Source organism: Prenolepis imparis, unplaced genomic scaffold (genome assembly GCF_030444845.1).
Source record: "Prenolepis imparis isolate NDT839.2.m4 unplaced genomic scaffold, iyPreImpa1.0 SCAF_12, whole genome shotgun sequence".
Taxonomy (NCBI): domain Eukaryota; kingdom Metazoa; phylum Arthropoda; class Insecta; order Hymenoptera; family Formicidae; genus Prenolepis; species Prenolepis imparis.
The window spans coordinates 6,587,863-6,611,043 of NW_028141170.1; the positions used below are offsets into that span (position 1 = coordinate 6,587,863).

Genomic DNA, 23,181 nt, shown 5'->3' on the forward strand with positions numbered 1-23,181 from the left:
CGCAACCAGTTGTACAATATCGGTTATCGCGTAATGTTTGTCGGATGCGTTTAATGCGATACGCATTTTGCAGCGATGTAAAACTTTATAGCGAACACGCGCGATATAAAAGAAATTCGCATGATAAGAGCGTGACTGGCGTGATTCAATGGAAATCGATTTCGTAACGAATTCGCGAATCTATGTAAAATCGACGAAGCTAGCAATGTGACTTGTTGATGAAAACCTAAATAAATTGAATATCACGAAAATTCACGTGCCACTCGATATATTTTTTAGAAACATTTTCCCCTCTTCATTCGGACATTAATATGAAAACATTTTACACGGCGAAGATTGATTCTGCGAGAATAAATTCAAATCTGTCATATAAATATTCATCAATTCATGTCCGAATATTATGTTATTTTTATTGGTGTATTTTATATCAAATATTTTAGTGAAATTTTTGCTGTGAAATGCATACGCGTATATTAAATAAGGTATTTATTTTTTAAAGTAAATCGGACTAATTTTTGCGTAATGGAACACGAGCTAAAAAAAGGGAATATAGGCAGATAAAAATGTCACGAATTTTCCAAAATTTATGGGATTCATACCGTATTATATTTGACGCAGGGAGGGGTGAAGAATAAAAGGAATTTTTTTCTACGCTTGCACGTACGCGTGCTTACTGTTAACGTAAATTACGTGACACTCCCCAAGTTGGTATATCGCGCGCCTTTAACGCGACCATCTTCGCCTATCCTCTCTCGTCCCCGCATCCTACACCGCACAGTCGCCAGCTGTCGACCGACTTCCGTCCCCGAACGGAGCATTCTTCGTTACTATTATTACAAAGATGCTCGTGTTGCTGAGATTGACAAAGTGAAAAAGCTGTTGCTGTTATTTTCCACGCAGTAACACGATCTTTAAATACGATAACTTGAATCATAATTAAACACAAATCTTTAATTTAAATCTTTAGAGTCAATCAGAGTCAATAAATTAATGTAAATTATTTTTCAACGGAGAGTTATTAAAATAATTAATTAGAAAAAATAAATAGCTAATTAGTAGTTAATAAAAGGTTACGAATCGCATGTGCAGTTCCTGCCATACATATGTTAAAATATTATTCAGCATATAAAGCACATAATTAGTCATGTTCTGTTAATTATACTAAGTTTCAAATCATATATTTTATTTTTATATTTTATATTTAAATTTTTAATTCTTCTGAATTATAAATATAAATTATTCTTTTTCTTTCTGTAAGTGTTATAAATTGTTTTTTCTTATATCTTTTGTACAAGTTACAAGCAAAAGGAAATGAGAGGTTTAGTATGTTCGAGGTTGCTTTTTGAATCCGATGTGAATTAAAAGGCGACCAAGCGCCGCACGGGCGTGTCTGTTTCGCGGGTTGACTCGTGCAATTGCACACAAAATTGCCGGCGGTCGAAATAACAGTCATTAATGCTTTCTTTTTCTCGCGCGCGCACGACCGATATTCGCCGCGGTTGAAAGCAGTTCATTTTTTACAACGCGGTGTACATAAATATATCGAAGAAGCAAAATCTGACGAGAACAATTTGTTTACTTCGCGGAATATCTGAGAATGAGAGAGAGAGACAGCGAGAGAGAGAAAGAGAGATTGCGGTATTATCAGTGAATTTACGAACATCGTTCAATTGGCGAATTAATCGATTCCTATAAAATCGATGAGTCAATGAAGAGAGATTGTTTCATCATTGTCATCTTGAAAATATTTGCTTAAGATACTAATGTGTAATTGATGAAGCTTGTATTCATGTTCAGATGTATAATAACGTATATATATTTTTATAGCTTTACTTCTACTACTTAAAGAAAAAAGCATTAATTGAATTTAATTAATTAAAATTCTGCGAATCAATTAATATGGCGGTGCTTCATAATATAATCTGCAATTAGCAAAGAGTATACGCGAGGTGGAAATAATTAAGTAATTAAGTGTAATTTTTGTTGCTATCAAAGCACCTTTCTTGCCTTATACTCAATTACCGACGAATCGAGGATAAATCGATAATGATAGAATTTCTGATGAAATTTTTAGCCAACAGGTGATACGAAGAATTTTATCTCGATTAACATATCTTATCGAGAAATTCTCTATTGAAATAATCAAGTCCCAAGAATATTTTTGCACTAGATTGCGTACTTTTTATAAAAGCCACACGAAAACAACTGTTTTCGTTGAAGAATCTCGATAGATTCTTGCGATTTTGAAAAAGATATTATATTATTATGTATTTTGGAGTTAATTAATCGTAATCAAGCTGACGATAGTTCTTAGGGAATGTCGTATTTCAAAGAAGGACATACAGAGCTAATCGTATCACTTTACGATTGTCCACTGCCAAGTCGAGATTGTCGCACGATTATAGTACGCGTACGTAGTGTTAAAAAACGCGGTAAAGTGCTAAAGCACTCATGATAATTCGGTTAGATAGATAAATAGGTTAGCGATGATTTGTTTCTTATCAAGTGTATGAGTTCGAAATATCGCCATATCATCAAGAAAAACATGTCAGAAATACTATAATGAAGGTTATGAAGATTGCCAATCAATGATAAGAATACTAAAAAAATGATTGTAAGATTAAGAAATTACTTTTGATAAATATGAATCACACGTGTAATGCAGCATTTGTATACTTATTGTATATTATTTTATACGTCTTGTGTATTTGCCATCGCGTGTTTGTATATATGTATAGATATATATTTTTCTTATTTGATATATTATTAACAATTAAATTTCACTACTGAAAAAAGGATTATGTTAATAAAAGAGTGACTTTGTTAATTATAGGCTTTTCTAGAAAAGAATTCGTAATTTTCAGTCAAATTCAATTAATTGAATAAAAAATTGCAAGAAAAAATAATTATATGACTAAATAAGAATCCCCAACGGCCTTGATCAGTTACGCTTCTTAATGTGCGGACCATTTCTGGTTTGACAAGTCCGACTGCTGCTGGGGCGAAACTCGTGCAGCCTCGAAAGTGCGATCCAACGGAAAGATGCAGCACTTTCGATGCTCTGTCTCTATAATGAAGTTGCAAAGAAAATAGAATACTTTTTATTTAATCTTGAATAATTTTTATATTTTATTGATTAATTTTTTCTTTTTTAAGATGCGCTAAACATAATCCTGATTATAATTATATTTCAAAAGAACTTGAAAATTAAATAAATCGAGAGGAAAAAATAATATTAAGATTTCAAATTTTCTGATTTTTTTTTATCAATGTTTTGCAATTTTTCTGGCTTTGTCATTCTTTAAATTTAAAATAAACACAAAAGTGCAAAGCACATTTTGGAACAACGAAATCGAGATGATACAAATTAGCGATAAAATTTAAAAAATAGACTTTATCTACCTAATAGTAATTCCGCCTCTTATAACATGAAATACGCTAATCCAAGCAGATTGACCATATGGATTGGCCGATTTTCGGATGGAAAATATATAGCTACAGATGGTGACCACACAACTCGTGACCACGTGTCAAACATAGAAGTAGGCCGAAAGTCCAAAACAATTTTGAAATCATAAAATTGACGAATGGCGGAAAAAATGGTACTATTCTTTTGTTTGGGCAGTTCCTTGATTCGCACATGGGCGTTTATTAAATACATGTGATGAACATCGATGGTTCGGTTAATGGGAAAATTTCGATGTAATAAAGTTCATGTTTTGAAAAGATATAGAGAAAGTGCATATGTTGACAGTATATATAGTATGCAGTATGGTTCCTGAATAAAGGATTATTTATTGCAATGTTCATACGAACGACATCATATTTGACTAACACATTTATAGTAGTCAAAGATATTTAAAAAAAAAGCAACTGATGAAAAAATTAAAAGATATTTCAAAATATATTATAAATACACAACAATATTTATATATTTGTATTCTTTTGATAAAAAAATATAAAAAACTATAAAACAAACTATAAAAATTTGTTTTATATATATATGTGTGCGTATGTGTGTGTGTGTTTTGTTTGTTTTTCTATTTATTATATATTAATAACTTTTATAGTATTTCCAAAACTAAATTTTAATATTGCAATTGTGTGTGTGTGTGTGTGTGTGCGCGTGCGTGTGTTCCCTAATAATATTTTTTGATAAATATGGATTTAATGATTATTCACTAACAACCGTTCATTTTTTGGTGCATTCAACTTTCACTTCTAGCATCGAGTTTATCCTATAATTACTTTGTCGCGAATGCTGTTCGCACGGATTCGCAAGTATTTACAATTCGATAATGGGCTCAGCAGATTTCGTCACTGCCCCTGAGAAGAAGTGCCTCTAATTCTCGCCCGCTGATTCTCATGATTTTGGCGAAAACATTCTTCCGAAAGGACAGTGTTGCACCGGGTCTGTTATTTGCATCTGGCAAGCAGGAGGGTATGCCATGGATAAAGTAGAAGGTTGCGACGAAGAGAGGGCGAAAGCGGTCAGAAACAAGAGGGCAGGAAAAGGAACAAAAATTCGGAGGTCGAATCTCCCGTGATCACAACGTCGGTAAACGGCCTCCGCCACGAGACTAAGGAGAGAGGAAGCGGAGAAAAGACTCCCGCGGTGGTCAGTGAGTCCCATAAACTCGCGATTCCTGGTCGTCCCCCGGCATCTTTATACACGCATACCCACACATTCGCAGGTCGAGTGCGCTACCACTGGTGGGTGGGCAGAGCGGCTATAAGGCACGATGAAAGAGAGAGAGAGAAAGGAGCGTAGGGTCAGCAGAGAGGAGACTGGGGGAAAAAGAGAGAGGAAGGAAGATAGAAGGAGAAGGAGAGAACGAACAAGCGAGTGGTACAGAGAGAAACTGTGAGCTAAACTCTCAGCTTGCTGGCGCCGCTCTGTCGGCCCCCGCTGACTCCCGCCGCCAACAATGCGTGCACTCCTCCCTTTCCTCCCCCCGGCCATCGCCACCGCCGACGCCAACGCGCTGCGTCGCCTAACATCTCGGTGGTTATACCAATACCAATGAACGGCGACATCGCTACGATCAGCGGCGCCAACATCGGAGGACACCTACATCGCATCGCGAAAATCATTGAAGAGAAATTAAGAATCAATAGGATCGTTAAGAATCGTTAAACCATTAAGTCTCAACCTCGTTATGAATCATTACTGATATCGGATGCAACATCAACGGACATATCAATTGACATTACTACTGCTGACTCGCATCATCTCACATCGTGCATTAGAACTAATGTTGTGTGGGGATAAATACTACTATAACACTACTACTACTACTACAATTATCAGCTGCGACGCGCCTAGCGTGAGTATGTAGGGGATGACGACGCATATACCACTACCATCACCGGCGCCAACGCCAACGCTGAACACCAACGTTGTCACGGGATCTTTTCCGGCGCGATGGATCCCCACCATCGTTGCATGCTCTCTTGTATGCCGCATTTTCGAATCGACAAAGCTTGTTGGTGAACGTGAGAGAGAGACCGTGTCCGCGGCGACATCGGGTCGCTAACGCTAGTTGGTAGTATTAGTACAGGCGGTAGTAGTTCAGTAGTACTACTAGTGTTGCTGGTGTTGCTGGCAGTGGTGGTAGTAGCGCGACGATATTACTGGTGGCGATGGTGGTGGCGGCAGCCAAGCTGGTGGTGGTAGCAGTGGAGTACGGACCAGTAGGGTCTCCCTCGCACACGTAAGAGCGTGAAACGGAGTCGAGAGTATACGAAGTGAGTCAGTTCGCTGTCGACTGCGATCGGAATAGGACGTGTGTCGTTTTTTATCGAGTTTATCGCCTAGACCGACCTGCGAGATCAGTTCACACCAGTTCACAGAACGTCACCTCGCGCCCGGTGAACGGAATTTTGGGATTACCAAAGCGACAGACCAGCGCTTTGATTACACGTGTCGAGATTTGTGGATCTAAACCAGAGGGAAAGAAAGAAAAGTGTATTTGTGCGTGAGGGTGCGTGAATCGAGGAAGGAGTGAACCGGTGAAGTGCCGGTGGTCCATGAGAGGAAAATGAGCGAGCACGTGGTGGAAAGTACGTTCGAGCTTTCAGCTTTCATGAAAGGTGAATTTTAATTCATAGTCCGTGATGCGCTCACGGACTTTAATCGATCGATGACACGAGAACCGAAGCGAAGATGATCGCTTTAAATCGTTGATCACTTTAACGACTCGATTTAACTCCGTTTTTCGTCTCTTTAAAGTTTAAAAATAGATCGTACAGAATGAAAAGTTCGATATTTTGAATAAATGACTTGCATTAGTTTCCTTCTAATAACTCTACAAAAATATTACATATATACAGAGTGCATTAATTTAAAATTATTTTAAGTACAACTTAAATTATATTTTCAATATTTTTCCATTGTTTTTTAGAAGATTAGACCTTCGAAAAAATCAAATCTTGACTTAATTGAAGTCGTTAATTTAAATTTAAAAAGTTTCAATGCAACAAATTTTTTGTATATGCTGAATGTGATTGTAAGATGTATAATCGAAAAAATGTCTCCTCGTGTAAAAATAAATCGAAATTACGAAATAATTTTTCTTCGTACGAGACTTTATTTTCAAGAAAATTAATTTGAAAAATCCATCGAGTAAGTATTGTCTCGATGGCTTTATTTGAACATAACAATAATAAATTAATAAACTTGCATAATAATAGAAACACATACAAATTATTTGACAAATCTTTAAAATTTTCTTAACATCGAAACATTGTACGAAAAAAAATTCTACAATCGATTTATTTTTGTACGAATAAGAATCACTGCGATTGTACAAATCATTATCGCTATATTCTGTATAATTGCTCGTAAAAAAATTAATTTATTATTTCCTAGCTCGATTATATATTTTTTAATTACTTTATTCCATATCAATTTAATTATGAAATAATTACTATTTTTCTTTATTCATTCATTTTAGATTTGATGCCTCAAAAGTTTTTGCTTTTATATTTTCTCGTGTCATCGATCTGACAATAAGTAAGCTTCTAATTAGAATATAAGAGCACTCTATAATTTGTGACAAGATTATCAACACAACTTAAGCCCACTGGAATTCTCCAGCGAGCTCCGAATTTGTTTAGAATTTGTTTCGACCTTAAATCGATATATGTGATTGACATTTCGATATATAAAAATACGCTAAAATCCTATCGAATAATATTCCGATACAACTTTTAATGCGTCATATGAGACTAATAATTTAAATGTGGACCGATCGATTCGCTCTTTTTGATGTGGACCGATAATTATCTTTATGAACGGCGCCAGTGCCGATGCGGAATGAAAAATCGCGTCTGATGAATCGGGACGAGAAACGAAGGAAAAATCGGCTAAGGGCAAAATGGACTTGTATATCAATATAAAGATTAGACGAGCAAAAAAATGCGTAAATAAACTGATACAAAAACGGAGAGAATACAAACATACAAAAACTGTCCTTATATTATTAGCTATATAGTTTAGTTTAGTAGCAGTTCTAGAGAATAATCATAAAGCGTCATAACTTTGACATTAGACGCACAGGTAGTTGTCATAAAAAACTCACGCAAGCATGTTTACGTGAAATAATTGTTACATCGAGAAACAATTTATATCAAATATTATTATAATCAACAGCAATAATAACAATAATCATTTAAAGCAATCTTCTATCTTAAAACATATCTTATTCACAATCGCGGGACTAGACTATCCTTGTTTATGCGTAAATGCCAGACGATAGTCTGGGCATTTTTGCTAGACACTGAAGGTATACAGCGATTCAAGAAGAAGAGAGGAAGAGAGAGAACAGAAAAACGCGAGACAAAAAGAGACGACAGTAATAGAGGTGGTAGTAGTGGCACCGGCTGTGGCTGCGACGGCGCCAGCGTGGGTCGTCACACACATGTATAACCACAAAGAAACACGCCCAAAGTACAGGCGACCCCCTTTGACCGAGCTTGAAATCGGTGCTGGGCATCTACGCGTAAACAACAATGCCTGTGGAACAGTAGAATCAGCGTGGCGCGTCGATTTAACTTGACGTCAGGGAGAAAAATCTGACAATCTATTTAATGCATCAATCCTATGATAAGATCACTTAAATACGAAATAATATATTATGTTTTATCTCTTGAATTTATTAATGGAATTCATTATCAAGTTTTGGTTAATTATACAGTTTATTATCTGCATGATAATAGATATTGAATTCTCTCTTATTATAGATGTCTCGAAAAGCGATAAGGTAAAAATCGGAAATATCAAACATCCGGTTAGTAATAACGAAAAGTAAAAAAAAAAAATGTTATTCAATCATAAAAAAAACGATATCTCTCTCTAATCGAATTGGAACTATAACATATCGAATACCGACATAATTGTCGCGTGGTTGATTTAAGAATTTAAATAATTATATTTTTTTTACTGTTTTACTAAATTTTGAATTTAATGATATATTGCTCGCATAAAAATATCATATCAAATTTTTTGTCAATATTATTAGAGTTTTACGATAAAGAATTGTATGTGATCGATTTAATGATTAATAAGTGTATAAATGAAAAAGTCGATATTTAAATCAACACATCTGGTGTTAAAATAGTGACAAAAAATGTTTTTATGCTTAATTTATTTTTCTAAATTATTTATTTAAATTAATTTTTTATTACTTTATTAACTCTCTTATTGATCTCTCTAATACGTTTAATAATAAATAAAAATTTATTTATATTAGTATATTTTTTTTTATTATATTAATTTATGACTTATATTGACAACAATGTTGCTGACCATTTATAGCCAACACTAATCATTTATGTTAGATATCTTGATAGTAATATAATATTTTTATTGGTTTCGAAACTGTCATTAATCTTATCGTCGAAAAGCATCACAACGTCCGTCGTTCCGTTACCATAATTGATCTGATACGCGAAATCGTATAACAAAATAAATGCATAACAGACATGACGAGCGTTTTAATTAGATCGTACCTGTCCTCTCCGCGATAAGTATATAATCGAGATAGTGCCTATCGGCTACTGCGTTACACCTAAGTCTACGCGCGCATTCATTAGCATATCTCACACATCTCCTAGCTCGACCACTTTTACTCTCAAACCAGCCGCCTGCGTAATCGGCATCTGATCTCGACTATAGTAAACCGCAATAAAGAAATAAAAAATTATTCAAAATTTTATAAAGAGAGAAAAAGAAAGTTCGTAAAAAAAAAACATAGTATACCAGTATTCCTACAATTTAATATAGCATTGCATAATTGTCTCCATAAATTAATAAATACCATTTACTAGCCCCCCTCCCTCTTCTACCCCCTCGTAGGTGCACAATATTCCATATAAACGTTTGGAATTTACTGCGCCAGTTTTGACCTCGTCATTGAGAGTATAACCGATATCTTAGTTAATCGCGTTACGGATATAAAGAGTGTTACAAGATGAAAAGATTCTCTCGTCACCTCTACTTTATTGCATTATAGTCCTACACTTGTTACTAGCGTTGATAACTTCAATGATAACTATTTTTTACGAAAATATCTCGTTTTTTCCGAAAACAGCGTTTTATTCCGCTGCTTAAAGAAACCTTTGATTCTTCCATAAATTTGCATAATGTGCAATCAATAAAACTCCAAAAGCGCATGTTTTAAATATATATATATTTTATAACTAATCGCATATATATATATATATATATATATATATATATATAAAATAGCTTTTTATTGAATTTTTTGAATAAATTCGCCTTAGAAATGTCTAAATCCGAACGTTTCAACAATTTCGAGACACCCAGCGTATACGTATGTAATCGATAATGCATGATGAGAGATGCATTGCGATGCATGCGACAGCGAGCCACTTGTTCTCGATCATCGAGCGCACAGTTGACGTGATTAAAATAAACGCGCGGTCCGATTCCCTCAGAGAACTTTATCCGCGCTCGAAATAATCGAGAAAAATCTTTGCTGCGAATGAAGAAAATAATAATTGGCAGGGAACGTTATAATTTAAAAAATGGATGCTTTTCAAGTACGCGAGCTTTTTCATACGAAGCTTATGAGAACGCGAATCGTCGAAACTTCCACAATATCGCGGCACATCTGCTCACTCATTCGTGTATATATGTATATATATATATATATATTATCATTCGCGATTTTATATTGATTTAAGCACACATGGGTAAATATACGAATAATATTCACCCAAGCCCGCGGCACGTGGGCCGCTTACACGTGTTTATTACGCGGATTGATACGCGTCGCAGCACATGCATAAAATGAGAAAGACAAATATTGGACAGTTACATTCGTCACAAATCTAAAAGCTGTACAGGACATTTCCCCCCCAAAAAAACACCGGAATATACGTACATGTATAACAGCTACCACTAACGAAAAAAATATAGCGAATGTGTTTGAGATAATAACGTAATATATTTTTAGTTACATTTATAAAAAAATTAGTTAATTAAAATTAAATTTTATTTTCTGAAACATACAACTATTTTAATTAGATTTGTATAATTTTAATAAACCTCTCCTTCTTTTTATTAAATTTTAATTTATAATCGTGTCTTAATTATTTTATGATATTTAACGTTAAAAATTAGAACATTGATTATTAAGCAAATATGGTTATTTCAAATAATTTATAAAATTATAAATTTAAAGCGTGCGTGCATTTGGAGGATACATAAATTTTTAATAAATAAAGAAAATCAATATTAAATAGGAATTTGAATCGGAGTAAATATTTGCTACAAATCAGGGACATTATAAGCCTAAATTTGGAAACTATTTTGAATGTCATAAACATGTAAGACCGACACAGAATGACATCAGGAAAGTTTACTCAGATTAAATAACTTAAAAGATATAATTTGATTTACAATGATTCAGAATTCATTTTCTTTTCGTATTAAAATAATTAAGTAAACTTGGTAAAAAAATCTAAGTTATATATATTTAATTTTTAACTGTATTCCTCTTATCTCAAATTTTACAATTGCTTCATTATCAAAACATTAACAATCAAAACTTGTGCGTGCGTATTCGAGAATGATATTTTGAAGATTTGATATCGATGCAAAGTTAAGCATATTGATAAAGGTCAAGATACAAGGTCAACGAAAGAGAGAGAAAGAGAGAAAGAGAATTCTTTTATCGCACGCCGCCGATCGATATCTTCTGCTATTAGTTCTTGTGCACTCGTCCATTGACGTCTTAAGAGGTATTCGCATAATCAATTATAAAAAAAAAAGATTGCAGAGCAATCATAATCTACACAAATAATGTGTCAGCAAAATAAATCTTATAAAATATAAATCATACTAATTTTGAGAAGAATTGCAAATTAAGAAATGCATATCAAGATTAAAGTATTAATAGTGGTAAATAAAATTCATATTCGTTAGACTTACATTAAGACTGAAGAGACTTACATTTAATTTTTAATTGTATAAAAAAGTAACTTATTATTTAGTTTATTTCTTGTAAAGAAGAAAAATTTCAAAGTAAAATTCACGAAACGAATAAAATTGAAAAGAATTCTCTTTTCTCTCTATACGAGTATATCTTCTACTTTTAAACTCTTCTCGTTCATAATTATAATTTAAAATTTGCTTCGGTGACACGCGTGATCTATACAAACGAGCTCTTGTCGGTCTGAATAAATCTTCAAAAAAAGGAGAAAAAAGAGAGAGAAAGAGAAAAGATAAAGCGTGAGCAGGAAAATGATTTTACAGCTAGATCGTGCGCAAAAGGATGTTACAAGTAAATAAATTACGCATTCAGCACATACAGGCATTGTGTTTACACGATGCCGCCCAACACCGATTGGCCAGACTCCGATAGAGCAAGCGGCCATGTGAACGATGTGCAAAGTGAAGAAGCAGTAGCAGAAGAAGTAGATGCAGCGTAAAGCCTAGTCTACAATGGCAGTAAGCAGTATAGAGTAAGCAGTAAGCAGTAAGCAGTATGAAATGGGAATTGCCCATTTCGTTACTCCCGGTCTTTACATCCATTAAAAACAGTATACTCTCTATTCCTACAGCCTTGTTATTGCCATTGTATACTGTTTTTAGTGGATGTAAAGACCGGGAGTAACGAAATGGGCAATTCCCATTTCATACTGCTTACTGCTTACTCTATACTGCTTACTGCCATTGTAGACTAGGCTTAAGAGAAACGGACACACACGAGCATTGTCGCAATCGGATCTACCGGCCACGCAAATGATCAACTCGATACACCGAGTCATGCTCGCTCTCACGAGCATCTGGCTAGCGCCATCGTCTTCTCTCCTCTCTCTGTCTCTCTCTTTTGCTCTCTTCTGGATAATCTCCTCTGATTCCTCTCCATATGAGAAGCTGAGTGTATGCGGTCACATAGTGTGCTTTCTCTTATCATTCACGAGAGAACATATGGATATATCACGAGAGACTATATAAATAGAAATAGATTTTGCATCAATTTACGATTATTTTGCTTTAGCAGCAAAATGAATGAAATTATGTATTCGATCAACTATTTCTTATTTTCGGTCGTAAAATATAGTTTTTATCGTGACTTTGAATATGATTATGATATGATTCGATCGATGTGACATCAAAAAAACAAAAGCAGCGACAGCAAAACTTCTTCTTTCAAGAAGAACCTTCCGAAGATCGAAATCGCGAAAGTATTAATGCCGTCTCATTATCTGAATCGAACCGGTCAAGTGCAACAACGATGAATCGAGCGAGTCGATTTATTTATGTCGGACGAAAAGAAACTAGCGAACTTGCTTCCCTCGTCGGAAGCGCGATGGTATATTGGCAGCGCGATAAATGCTGCGCGCACTCTCCGGAGAGGATCGGGACAGGAAACGACGCATCCACGGCGGCGTCGCGTCGGCGAGATTTATCGGCGAGTGTTGTTTTTTATTTTTTTTTATTTCCTTCTCCCCTTTTCTCTCTCCTCTCTTCGCGGAAAGCAAAGCTCCGGCGGAAATGCGACGCGCCGCTATACGAGAGTGGAATATAATAGCGCGGGATAGCTCTTTCGTCGTGTCGTTGCGCAGCCTTTGCACGAGGTTTCCTCTAAGAAGAGGATTACCGAAACTCTCACTCTCTCTCTCTCTTTCTCTCCGGCTTCCTATCTGGCTTATTTTAGAAGAAACGTACGCTATTAGGAAAGAAAAAATTCCGCGAAGAGATATTTATTTTATGAATTGATGATTCAACTCTTTATATCTGCGTTTAATTAAAAAAAATCGTTTGTTAAAGTTGCTGTGAGACATTTAATTTCAAACGGACTCAAGAAATCTAAAAGAAAAGAAACAATCATGTAAAAGTATCGACTCTTCGATTCGTGATATTTCTCTTGATTTTCGATTATATCGAATTAAATTTATAAAGAAACAAATTTTTCATTTATTTTCTGAGCAATATACACTTATTCTGATATTTATACTCGTTAAGACATTGCGTGCATTATATTCCGTTTCACTTAAGCAAGATAAACATATTCAATATATCTAAGTATTTATTTCTATCGCGGTATTATACCTTATAATTTAAACTCCTACAGAGGGAAAAGGGAGAGGAGAGACTCTATGTCTTATTACAGCCGCGATTGCACTGCACCGACGACACCGGCTATTTTCGCGACGCGAACGCAATGAATAGCGAAACTCGGCAAAGTCGCCTCTCTCGGCCCCGACAAGTAGAAGTAGAAGGGAATAATCAGACGGTTAATTCGGCCGGTGCACACTTTTCGCGCCCACGTGTGCGTCGCGGTCTTAAATCAACCCGCTCTCGGGCCCTCTCGCATAATTCTCCCAATAATGTATACGGTAAAGGCGCCCACGACTGCAAAGCGCGTGACTGCAAAACACGCGTTGACACGCGTTGAAACGGTAATGACGAGAATGACTCGAAGACTGCTCGTTAAGCAATCGTTAAGTACGCGGTATCGAGAATCATTAAGGCATTCGCGTATCGGCCGCGGCGATCTAAGTCATCGCGCGCCGATCGTACTTATATGTATATACGAGCACGAACCTCGTATTACACGTTGCTATTACGGCGCGTAACAGGTGATTATTAGCGACCCACGGCGTCGTCGCGCTCGGCGCCGGATGCAATTGGCGTCGCGTAATTACGCGAACCAGTCGACACCGTTCAACGCCGGCTTTATAATTCCGCAAAAGGCGGCTCCGACGATGACAGACGGGCGCTCGTTGATTCGGACAATGACGGAAGTCACACGGCGAGTCATCTACGGTCGAGAGTAACCTTATTTCCCTTATTTAGCTCGATCCATTTCATTCCTCGAACTACTTATCGATGAGAAAAAAATGTAATATCTCTATTCGATTCGAATTCTATTAAGGTGATGATTATTTCTATCCATCAGCAGAATGAAACTAATCAAAATATGTTATCTATAACAATACGATATTTAAATATAATAATGAATATAATAATGATTTATAAAGATAACAATTTTAAAACTATGCACGATAATAAAATTAATAATTTTTATCTTCTATATTTTTAGTATATTCGAACAAAGAAATAAGCTAACTGTCAGCATCAATATTGTTGTCTCGCTCATCAATATTATAAAACGCGCATAGTGAACATTTTACATACATCGATCATCCTACGTTCACATGCTCTTCTTTCTGTTTTCCTCGAACCTTTCGTAATCCAGGCCATAGATCACGCGCTCGAATCTCGCTTATCGAATTCTTAGATTCTTCTTATACATGCTACGTTACTGCGTAAAAGAAGAGATATCGTTTTCTAAACGTTATTATGCTCATCATTATCGCAATACCTTGGAAAATAATCGCATAGCTGATCAGATTTCGGTCGCGTTCGCGAGAATCGCGTATTTCTATATTTAGCCACTTCGGTTCTATACAAAGCTCTTAAAAGATGTTGGAAGTTTTCCGACACATGCCACGTGTTCTCATCTCTTCGCCCTTTCAATCTTCAATCTTTCACGTGGGAGAGAAGCGCCCTCAATAATCTTCTTTTAATCAAGAAGAGCGAAAACGAACTCTTTTCGTATTTCCTTTTCATTTTATTTTCGTCTTATTTGTATGAATAAAATGGAGACTATTTCTCAAATTTCTTTTTATATTCAATGTGTTTAAAAATCTAAACTTGCCGCAGACTTTTTAAATGTATTGAATTTTTATTGAATTATTAAAGATATAAACTGGTTAAATATTTATTAAATAATTATCTTTATAATATTCATATTTCTTTCTGATAATAAAAATATATAGAAAATTATATATATACATATATACACTTGAAATTACTTAAATTCTTAACATTTTCAAAAAATTAATTGATATAAAATTAATTGATTATCTTTCATTAAAAAAATAATAATAAGTAATAATTATGAAATAAATTTGGTATTCAGTACGTAACGCGATAGGCACACACAACTGTGCAGAAGATACAATATCAAATAAAAATCGTTTTTGCACGATGAATGCTTCCACGAAGAAACGTCACGTGAAAAAACCGCGACATCCGCCGCGACGGAAGGATAGCGGAAAGTCGATGTGCAAGCCGTTACGTTCCATCGCGAGAGTTTGCACAGATGTGGCCAGCGTGTTTGAACAAATGTGAACGAGACGAAGATACATGCCGCGAGATTCGCGAATCGGTCGCAAAATACGGCACGAGCGCGACTCCACGTGGGCGCGTTGAAAAGAAAAGATAAGACGTCTGCAGACAGATTTCTGCTTTATTCTAGATCGAAATGATTCTCAGCAGGACATTGTCGTTTAATGAGATGTCTGAGAATTCAGCCTTTCGTGCTCATCGAAATTGTTTCACGTGGCAATTATGCAAATGTCAGGCGGTTTCATTCAAATATTTAGCGAGAATACTATACGCGTACCTTTTATTTGCATTCATTCGGCCTCACTTTGCTCTGAATATTTTAATGTAAAAAAGAAAAAATGTGTATGTATGTGTGTGTGATGCATATTTCGATATATTTCGAACTGCGGCGAACGCGCGATCTCTTTCATCGGCTTCGTTTTTTCGCTCTGTCATATTTATGAATCGGCCGATGATTGAGCGTATGTCTCAGCGGCGCCTGCTGATGACCCCTAATGACCTAACCTTTTGCTGACACTGTCACGATAATTTCCTTTCAACGCGCTCGTAGTCTTTGGTTTTTACGCATGCACGATAAGAAAATTACGACGCGATCTAACTATAAACTCTTTCTACGTAGAAATGCATAAATTTAGCAGAGTATTGATATAATGTACTTTAATTGATATTGATGACAATTCAACGCGATGCCTTCAAAAGCGTTTATGCTTTTTTCGTGCTATATATATTATAGATATCGTTTAAAGTAATTAGAAAAAAATTTAATAATGAATTGCATAGACCAATATTTATATTAATATCAAAGAGTGGACTGCATCGGGATATCGGTGCATCAGTAACAAGCAGGAGTCGTAGGATTAGAAGGCAGAGGTTCTGCTTTTTCTTATTAAACAATATTAACGATCATTGCCGACAGCGGCGGCAGATGGTCGCTATCGAGAGTGCGGCCTTGTTATCGGTATGATAACGCTTCTAAACTAACACGCGACGAGCACAAACGATGCCAGGTGGCTGGGAGTGTTATCTTCTTTTTGCGCGAACACAAGTTCCGCTTCACTTGTACTCACACTCTCTCGTTCTAATATAATGCGAATGTTATTCGTACTCAATTCATTTTGCAACTAAAAGAAGCGGCGAGAAGCTGTTTTACGCGCGAAGCGATATTTCGCAATAATATTTAACGAACGAGAACATTGCTCCAATTAATTCTAACTTTGACTCGGTGTCGGGTCACGAAAAATCACGTCATTAATCGCGCGTGAATCGAAGTGGCCGTACGGAACCTATATTTGGCTCCGATCAGCCGGCACTTATCGTGTTCGAAGGAAGCCCTTCCGGACAGCCTTTTTCGACTGGACGGCTTCCAAGTTACACGGAATCCGCAAAAAGTTTTCGGGAAAGCGTCGCGGCGAGGTCAGTGCGATCGCCAACCAGAAAGGAAAGACGATCCGATTTGTCGTGATCGCGATGACTCCTCTCTCGGAAAGGCAATAAAAGGAGAGCAACGAACAGACGAGATTGGCGCCAGCACCATGTGGCGGTCGTGCTTTGGTTGCCGTTTTGCTTCTCGAGAGGACACGAGAAAAAGAAAAGGAAGGAAATAAAAGAGAAGATGGGAGAAATGCGTTTATTAATATACTGCAAGATCGAAATCCAGCATGCACTAGATTTGACTCTTAGAATTCCACTTATAAGATATTTTAAGAAATTCATTAGTATCTTTAAAAATTTTTCTCCCTCCTTCGTTTTTAGACGTTTAAAACAAATTATTTTTTTCTGTATTTTATATTTTTGTATTATGTATATGTATACCTATATTACAAATTATCCTGACGAATTATTTCGAATTTGCAATAAAATAATTTTAATTATTCTTATCGACATAGACTTTTAAGTCTATGTCGATTTCGAATAAGTACGAATAAATACGACGTCTTTTGAAAACATTAACTGTTTTTGATCCAGTAATCTCTCATTCGAGAGAAGAGTCTAATAAGATACAGAAAATGGGAATGCGAGAAGAGGATAGAGCGAAAAGCGAGGCTAAGAGACGAGAGATATGGGAGAGTCGGCGCCGGCGATCCGCGATCGAGAAATCCGATGCATCTGCAACGCGTAGGTCGCGCTTGTCGCCACGTCGCGATCATAGACTCGAATGAATTATTGCATGACCGATCGATGATTGTCGGATGAAACCGCGCATTCGATCGTTCGCTTTCGTTAAACAACCGCACGCGAATTCGCGGAATCATTTACGTAATCGCGAACGAAGAAAATATTTAGAAAATATTTAAGATCGCGTAGGTCGTTTGCAGCTTGTAAAAATTTTTTTACGGAATTTGACGTCTCGGGAGAAATGTGAGAAAGGTCGCGATTTCGCGAAATCGCGACCTTTGCTCTAACGCCGGATAAAATTACGCATCGTCGTATTTGCACACGCATTTGTTACACAAATATGAAGCATTACGCCAACGCATTTGATAATTCGCGCATTGTATACACTTTTGCGACTCTGCTGCGTATTGCTCTCCTTTTCAAGATCGCTTAAAGTTCACGTCAAAATCATATTTAATTTGTATTGTCATTTAAAAAATTATCATTTATCATATTATCGTATTATAATTAAAAAATAAAAGTTTCGTTAAATCAATAATCTTAAAATTTTGTATATACGATAAGAAATTTATAGAAACACACAGGTGTCGTTCTAACTCTCATAGCGCGTCAGATGGTTAAAAGGGGCGAGGGGTAGCAGTAAGTCGAACGATGACAAGCGTCTTTGCCGGCGATACTAAAATCAGCGAAATTAGTCTCTGCCTTGGAATCCGAGTCGACTCGACTCGAAGAAGCAGAGAAAAGCGAGACGCAACGCATATATATTATAATCTTCTCTCTCTCGTTCTTGGTCGGTCCCTGTGTGCACGCCAGATGGTACCAGCTGGATGACGCATCAAAGCAGAAAATCTACCGCGTGTCCGAAGCGCGGTTCCGCCCACGGAATCGCGAGGGAAACACGTGCGTCGCCACGCCGTCCGTCACGTTGCACGAACGCAATCTCGGAATGCGAGAATTCGATAAAATTTCATATAACGCCTACGTTTTCGAAGATTTTTTTACCTATATATCATTCGCATGCACACTGACATCGCATTGCATTTCAATAGCAAACTATTTATATATTTCTTGCATAATTAACATAAACTTGATATTAATTAGAATTTTATAAAAGATTTTCGTATTATATCGTATCTTTATCTTTTGAAAGTACCATTGTCATAATAATTTTAAAGATATAGGATAAAGAAATTTTTTTCTGATTACATTATATATTGAATACAACGTATAAAAAGGACCGAAAAATTTAAATTGAATTAAATTGTTATTATTTATAATATGTAATTTAATATTTTTATATTATTTACAGCATTCACAAAATAGAGAGCTATAATTAACGATCATGTTTTCTTTTTTGCTTACAGCCGGTGTCATGGCGGATTCTGAAAGGGATAGCAACTCCTGCCTCGATGCCGACGAGGACAGCAGATCGGACCTACATTCACCTACTGCATCTGAAGACAGCGTCGAAGTACAGGTGACGCCAATCTCTTTGAGAAACAAACGAAAACTGGCAGAACCGCGCAAAATTCAAGAACCGGCTGTCATCGCGGCGCCGTTGAAAAAGAGACGATTCGAACCGATCTCTGAGGAAACCACCGTGGACCAGGAGGAGAGCAGATCGCTAAGCACAGCAAGTCCCTTCAGACCATGGGTTCGTGTCTCCTGTGAGAATGAATCCAAGACAATTGTATCCTCAACGACGTCGATGACGACGACAATGACCACGATGACGTCCAGCACGACGACGACGACGACGATGACGACGACGACGATGACGTCGGTGACATCGACGAAAACGTCATCCAGCGAGAAAGAAGAAGAGGAGAGGAAGAGGGAGCAAGATGAGACGATGCAGAGGCTACACGAATCATTTAGAAGACAACATCCTGCCAGTTACAACAAATCGTCTGTTTCCTCTCGACGAGAATTTCGTCAGAGGTTGTTCGAGTCAACGGAGCCGATAACAACGACACCATCTACGAGCATCCTTTCCGAACATCCTAGACTGCAGGATGAGCCTTTGTCCTTGGTGGTGAGAAATGAGAAGCCCCGTGTGCCATCGCACCCCGCTGTTAGCGGTACCTACGAAAAGACACCATCATACATGATGGAGCATTTATTAGCGACGTCGTCTACTCGCAATCACCAGAATCATAGAGACCATGAAAATCATCAAGCAGCGTCATCAGTGTCGTCAAAACATCAGAGCGGTCAACAGAGAAACTATAAAAACATGACGAGAGAGAGACGGATAGAAGCGAACGCTCGAGAGAGAACCAGGGTGCATACTATCAGCGCGGCCTTTGACACCCTGAGACGTGCCATACCCGCCTACTCGCACAACCAGAAACTGTCAAAGCTGTCGGTGTTAAGGATTGCCTGCAGCTACATCATGACGCTCACCAATATCCTTCAAGAGAACGACGGCGAGGTTATGATTACGAGGAACAATGGCCCGACAGACTTGGATGATTGCATAGATCTAGTATCTAGAACTATACAAACGGAGGGCAAGCTCAGGAAGCGAAAAGATGACTGAACGAATCTTGTTTTACATGAACATGAGGGCAACAAAGAATTTACAGACAACAGAGTCTCTTATGAAATATGGAAGATTTCGCTCTACATACGCTTGTCAAACGCTTTGTCTTCTATTCTCGATGCCATTCGATTTGTGGGGAAAGGAAGAACGATCTAGACTTGTTAATCTAAAATAAATCGTTAGCTATAACTATCGATTTTTAAAATTACGCTACGAGATTGTCTCGATTAGTTCGTAGAGTATCGATCAGAAACGCGTTAGTTGAGATTGCGAATTATGGGTGCCATAAAGGTTTTTCTTGTTCTTTTAAACAACAAATATGTGTGTGTGTGTGTTCAATAAAATGATAATGAATTTTGTTTGCATATAATATGCTATCGAATAACTACTCATTATCATTGTATAGAATTTGTATGTAATACATTCTTCGACATCTCAATAAGCGAACTTTAGATTTTAATGAATACTCTCGACACAGAGAATTTCTGGCGCCCATGATTATGGCGCGGGTCATCTACCTACGTACCGATAGCAGCTGTGCAACCAGACAATAAATCTTTAGAAATATCCTCATACTTAGACGGCGCTTAGTTTACGCAAGCACTGCTGCAATCGTTGCACCGCATTATGGAAATTACGACGGAGAACAATTTTCTAAATCAATTTTTACGATAAATAAAAATTTCTTATAACAATTAAAATATAAATATATACATATATAAATTATAATATTTTTTACAAAATATAATTTTCTAAATTTTCATATTTTGGCGATGATAGATCCATAGAAAGCATTATAATGCATGATATATTACTTTGACGGAGCCTTAAGTATTCTTCAAAACATATTGCCTTTCGAAAGAGTTAATTGCGAAAAACGCAAACGCGCCTTGATTCGGTCGAACGAATTCGCGTGTCGCCTAGAATAGCGACTTACAAACGATCCATTGAGATGTATACTTATCAAGGGACAAAGGGATCGATCGATCGCTTGCAATCTGTTGCACCAGTTTAAAAAATGCTGATCTAGAACGTGTGCGAGAATAAGAACGAAACAAAGCAAAGACAATAATAATGCTGCTAGCGATATTCTTGATGAAGCAGTTAACACGTACATTACGTAGCATGACGATTAAAAATAATTCACCGCCATCGAAACTACAAACGATATCGTCTTCCTGTAAAAATATAATAGCCCGATAAAAAAAGAACGCGTAAAAAAAGTATCATCATTATGAGTTCAAATCTACTATGAAAGTCACACTTTCGGAAAGACCTGCGAAGTCTACCGTTAAATCCGTAATTAAAAACAATATAATGTTTATGAGCAGTAATAATCCGTTTTTAAAAAAGAGATATTTAATTCTAATATTAATATTAAATATTAAAAAATTAGATTTTAATATTAATATTAATATTGAAAGATTTTTCGAGAGAGAACGCACGGTGTTATATAATGTTAATTCCGAAATATATAGATTTTACCCTGGCCAATAAACATAAATTCTTAACAAAAAAAAATTATGCGATTTGTTTACAAGTATTACGATCGTCGTTATTGCGGGAGGAGGATGTTACCTGACCTTAAAGATGCTAAATGTAAAAGTGATCGAAGAAGAGTCAGCATACGTTCATATGTTATATATAGTCTTTTGGCGCGGTCTCGTCGACTGCGTATCGAACTCTTGTAAATAGTAGAAGTAACGATGTTATGATTAACGATTTATGCTGAAGCGAGATATAGTAATCGAACATGTGTTATGCGACGCATACAAGAAAAAAGCGCATTTGTACATTAATTAAGCCTTACGCGGCGATCCGATGCGATATTCGATATGTACCTTTTTACGTTGTAAGGCAACTTCGAGCAAAGTTCAAATGAAAGTGAAATTCAACAACGAAAATTTTGTTTCTTTGTATGCACAATCACATATCCTATCACATGTCCAATCATATATATCTTATCCTTCTATTTTCTATCAATTCCTCTCATCGCGATCACGTAATTAGTAATTATGTCATTGAAATTAATTTTACTCTCCATTTATGAATTCTATTCAGAGAAAGAACGAAAATAGAGAAATTTATTTTAGAAAAGTTTTTAATTACTGTTTGATTACGAGCGCTGATTTATATCGCGAGCTTTGTTGAATTTTAATCGAATGATGCTGAAGATCTCATTTAGTATAACTAAATATGCAACGAGAATTTGGGTCACAGTCGTATCGCGTGCTGTCTCATGAAAATGCAACATTGAGCAAAAATATGAATTCAAGCTCGGCCGACATTGCTCAATCGAGCGTAAGTATATAACCAGTCGCAGCCAGATTTCGCGAGTTTGCCTAAGCGTCCGATGGAATCGCGGCTGTTATCGCGACGACGAAGTAAAAGTGGATCCAATAGAGCAATTCGTAAAAATATACGCACATAATGTACGCGATATGTATTCAGGTGTAACGACACCGAACGCATCGAGACGAGAATATTCCCCGAGCGAGCATCTGGCCCACAGATAACGATATCGACCAATAGTTCAAACGTGTTGTGTTGTGCTATACGCGTTATAAAACTGCATTTACGATTAATTACAGTATTTTTTAAATTGCTTCTAATATTTATTAATATTCTTAATTTTCTAAATTTATTTATATATATATTTTTTAGTAGAAATCTTTGAAAAGTTAAAATTTTATTGCGATCTTTTTTCTATTATATAATCTCTCTCTCTTAATTCTATTTAGTGATCTCTCTTTATAATCTGTGACCGGATTATTAGCGACGAATCGATGCGCAGCACGTTCAAGCTGTATCCGGTTCGGCAGCTGTTTAGCATAAGGGCAAATTGCTTAAG

At 36.4% G+C, this 23,181-nt stretch overlaps 1 protein-coding gene and 1 long non-coding RNA gene across 2 annotated transcripts in view; one reads left to right on the forward strand and one right to left on the reverse strand.

Moving 5' to 3' along the window:
• LOC145943543 (uncharacterized) overlaps nt 1-23,181 on the reverse strand; it is a 55,802-nt gene that overhangs the window by 22,445 nt on the left and 10,176 nt on the right. The window lies entirely within an intron of this gene.
• Nucleotides 5,470-22,223, forward strand: Net (atonal bHLH transcription factor 8-like protein net). Its single transcript, XM_083051570.1, has 2 exons — nt 5,470-6,093; nt 19,150-22,223. Exons 1-2 carry the CDS (start codon nt 6,042-6,044, stop codon nt 20,325-20,327), a joined length of 1,230 nt encoding a protein of 409 aa, XP_082907696.1. The 5' UTR covers nt 5,470-6,041; the 3' UTR covers nt 20,328-22,223.

Coding starts and splice junctions, on each gene's coding strand:
- Net (XM_083051570.1), top strand. CDS start 6,042: ATGAGCGAGCACGTGGTGGAAAGTACGTTCGAGCTTTCAGCTTTCATG. Junction 6,094..19,149: donor GCTTTCAGCTTTCATGAAAG/GTGAATTTTAAT, acceptor TTTTGCTTACAG/CCGGTGTCATGGCGGATTCT.